Source organism: Mus caroli, chromosome 1, assembly GCF_900094665.2.
Source record: "Mus caroli chromosome 1, CAROLI_EIJ_v1.1, whole genome shotgun sequence".
In the NCBI taxonomy this organism is placed as follows: domain Eukaryota; kingdom Metazoa; phylum Chordata; class Mammalia; order Rodentia; family Muridae; genus Mus; species Mus caroli.
The window spans coordinates 68,746,598-68,749,692 of record NC_034570.1 but is presented as its reverse complement, the minus strand read 5'-3'; the positions used below and the strand labels follow the sequence as shown (position 1 = coordinate 68,749,692).

Here is a 3,095-nt window from a genome sequence, read left to right as displayed (position 1 = left end):
TCTCTCTCTCTCTCTCTCTCTCTCTCTCTCTCTCTCTGTGTGTGTGTGTGTGTGTGTGTGAGAGAGAGAGAGAGAGAGAGAGAGAGAGAGAGAGATGTAGAGGTCAGAAGACAACATCATAGAGTTGATTCTCTTCTTCTGTCTTTATATGGATTCAAAGAATCAAACTCAGGTCATCGGGTTCGGATAGTGAATGTCTACCTGCTGAGCTATCTCACCTGACCCACATTGTCTTAAAAACAAAACAAAAAGAAACAACGACTAGAAAGCAAAAGGATAATGCAATTAATTTGAACTTTAGAAAACTCTGTAGCTTACTGGATAACTAAGAATATTAAAAAGCCACTGAGGAAATCACTGTGATAAGGCTGGAGGAAATGGTCTAACCAGAGCAGTTGGTGGTGGGAGGAAGGGGTGGTTTGATGTGATGTGTACCTTATGTAGAAATCATAAGATCTTCAATAAGCTTGAGACAGGAAGCTAAGGGAGAGCCAGAGCTAATAACAAATGGCAGTACTCACCGGGTGCAGCTGGGCAAGCAGCATGGCTGATGTTGGGAAGCACAGCAGGATAACTACGATTTCTGGGCTAATTCAAATGAGCTGACCGAGAAGATGCTGAGTGTTCCCAACACAAAGAAACTATAAATGTCTGAAGTAATAGATACGCCAGGTATGTGGATCTGGTCGTTACACATTGCACACATCCTTGTACATGTACTGACTGTCACGGTGTACATTTGTGTATGATTGCTATGTACCAACTAAGCGAAAAGCAAATGCTAAAGAAGGTAACCGTTTCAAGGGTCAGATGAGTAGATTGCAAGAGGAAAAGAAGTTAATGCGTAGGAGTGTTTGCGATATGTAGATCCAGGTCTTGCTGCAGTGTCTAATTACATAAATTCTCACCACTACCCTGTGGGGCAGGTGCTTTTTGGCTTCTTCAGACAAGGGTAAGCAACTAGCTCATTCCTTGCTATCCCAGCGCGAGTGCCTAACCATCTCTGATTTTTCAGGATGACGCCAGTAGCGATAATGGAACCACGGTAAGAGTTCCTGTTCTGATCTCTTAAGCTTCTTGTATCACGGTTTATACTCCCTGCCCCACGTATCTTTCCTGTTCCCTATAGTACTTGAGTCCTTCTCACCAAACCTGAGCCAGGGAGACAGAGGCCGTGGACCCGAAAAATACAGGTCAGGAGTGGGTGGACCCAGTGGGAATTCTAGGGAGGAACCTACTATATGGTGGAGGAGGCTTAGGTTGAGTAGGTCCCCGGCTAAGAGGGGGCTCTTACGCCAGTATGACGCAAATAGGCATAAGAGCCGGGGGTGGAGATGTCGTCATTGCACGCCTGCAGTTGGCCGGGTCGCCTCAAGAGGGGCAACTAGACCCCGCCTTGGAGGTGGGTGGGGAGTGGCAGACTCCGCCTAGGCTCCTGGGCTGACTCCCACCAACGTCGCCGAGACTCTGGCCGGAGAGAGAGAGCTCAGAGCCGGGAAGGATGAGGCGCCCGCGGCGGCCTGGGGGCTCCGGGGGCTCTGGAGGTTCCGGGGGCTCCGGGGGCCTCCGACTGCTGGTCTGCCTGCTGTTGCTGAGCGGCCGCCCCGGGGGCTGCAGCGCCATCAGTGCCCACGGTCAGGAGAAAACTTGATGGGGGCGGGGGGAAGCGTCGCAAAAGCAAGAAGCTCGGGTAGGATAAATGTTGGGAGGCGGGGGGTGGGTGGTTTGTAGGGTGAGGAAGATGAGAGGACATGAAGTGAGACGAAGGGAGATGGAGCTGAGGAAAGGGGCGTAGGCTGGGAGGTGGAGCCGGGATTCGCAGGCGGGACCTGGAAAAGTGGGCTCCAGGGAAGACTAGGTACAGGAGGAGGAGCGGGGGTGCACGCGAGTTGAGAGATTTAGAGGGACTACAGGACCGTGGGAGAAGCCAGAGGCATCGCCGAGAAAGAGGAATGGACGACCACCGGCGGCAGGAGCCTCTCCACTGTTACCCGACTCCAGCTTCCCTGTAGGACTGGCTAGAGACAGAGCAGGATTTATCTTTTAAGTCTAGAGAGGCCATTTGCTCGAGTTGGTCGGCTATAAGAAGGGGAACACGCAAGGAGAGGGAACGGAAGAGGAGTAAAAGGGGAGGGTCCTCTTCTTGTCCCCTTTCCCAAAGCTGGGCCTGGTGCTGACTCACATCTAAGCGGACATAGTCAGCGCTGACTCATGGGCCCGGGATGGGGGTGGGAAGGTTGCTGGGGTGGGGTGGGGGGGCGCAGCCTCTCCATCTGGCTCCCTCTTTCCCCACCTTGGCTTGGGGGCCAGTGCACGGTACTTCCTGTGAGGCCAAGAGTTAACCAGACAGAGCGGAAGGATGAGCCACTCCTTGTCCTGCCACCTTTCCCTTGGTAAACGTCTCCTTTCCCGACGTGCCCTTAGCTCCTAGGTTCAGCACCATGGACAGCGCCATCAACTCGCGCCTGGGACAGGCAGCCCCAGAACCAAGCTCCTGCACCCCTTCCCTGCCACGCGGGGGAGGTGTGCTGGAGCTTCCGCCTCTAATTCCAAACTACTAGAATTGGGATGCTTTGAGAGATTTGGGGAACCACCGTTTCCTTTTGAATTTGGCCACGAATTCTCCCACAATGCTACATAATCTACCCTCCCCTCCTCCCACATTCCAATTCCCACTTAGGCAAATTGAATCTTTTAAAGATTGAAACTAAGATCTTCAGACTCCAAAGCTAGACCCCATTCTTCCTCAATAATTCTCGGCCTTGGGGCTGGAGAGATGACTCAGTCAGTAGGGTGCTTGCCATGCAAGCATGAGGGCCTGAATTTGGATCTTCAGCACCCATATAAAAATCCATGAATAGTGACTGATGTCTAACCCTAGTGCTGGAAAGTAAGAGAGTCAAATCCCTTGGGTGTGCTGAGTGAACACTAGGTTCAGTGAGATACCCAGTCTTGAAAATACAAAATGTGGAAGATACCCAACTTGATCTCTGGCCACATGCACATATATAAATTTGTATGAATATATATGCGAGGGAGGGAGAGAGAGAGAGGGAGGGAGAGAGGGAGAGAGAGAGGGAGAGGGAGAGGGAGAG

The 3,095-nt window shown here is 51.8% G+C and overlaps 1 protein-coding gene across 2 annotated transcripts in view; it reads left to right on the top strand.

Moving 5' to 3' along the window:
- Positions 1–1,354: 1,354 nt before the first annotated feature.
- The window catches only part of Ptprn (protein tyrosine phosphatase receptor type N), a 17,504-nt gene continuing 15,763 nt past the window's right edge, over positions 1,355–3,095 (top strand). For both annotated transcript variants that reach the window (XM_021158686.2, XM_029482849.1), the window contains exon 1: positions 1,355–1,634. In XM_021158686.2, the coding sequence (XP_021014345.1) occupies positions 1,502–1,634 (133 nt within the window). In that variant the 5' untranslated portion in view covers positions 1,355–1,501. The remainder of the gene's footprint in view (positions 1,635–3,095) is intronic.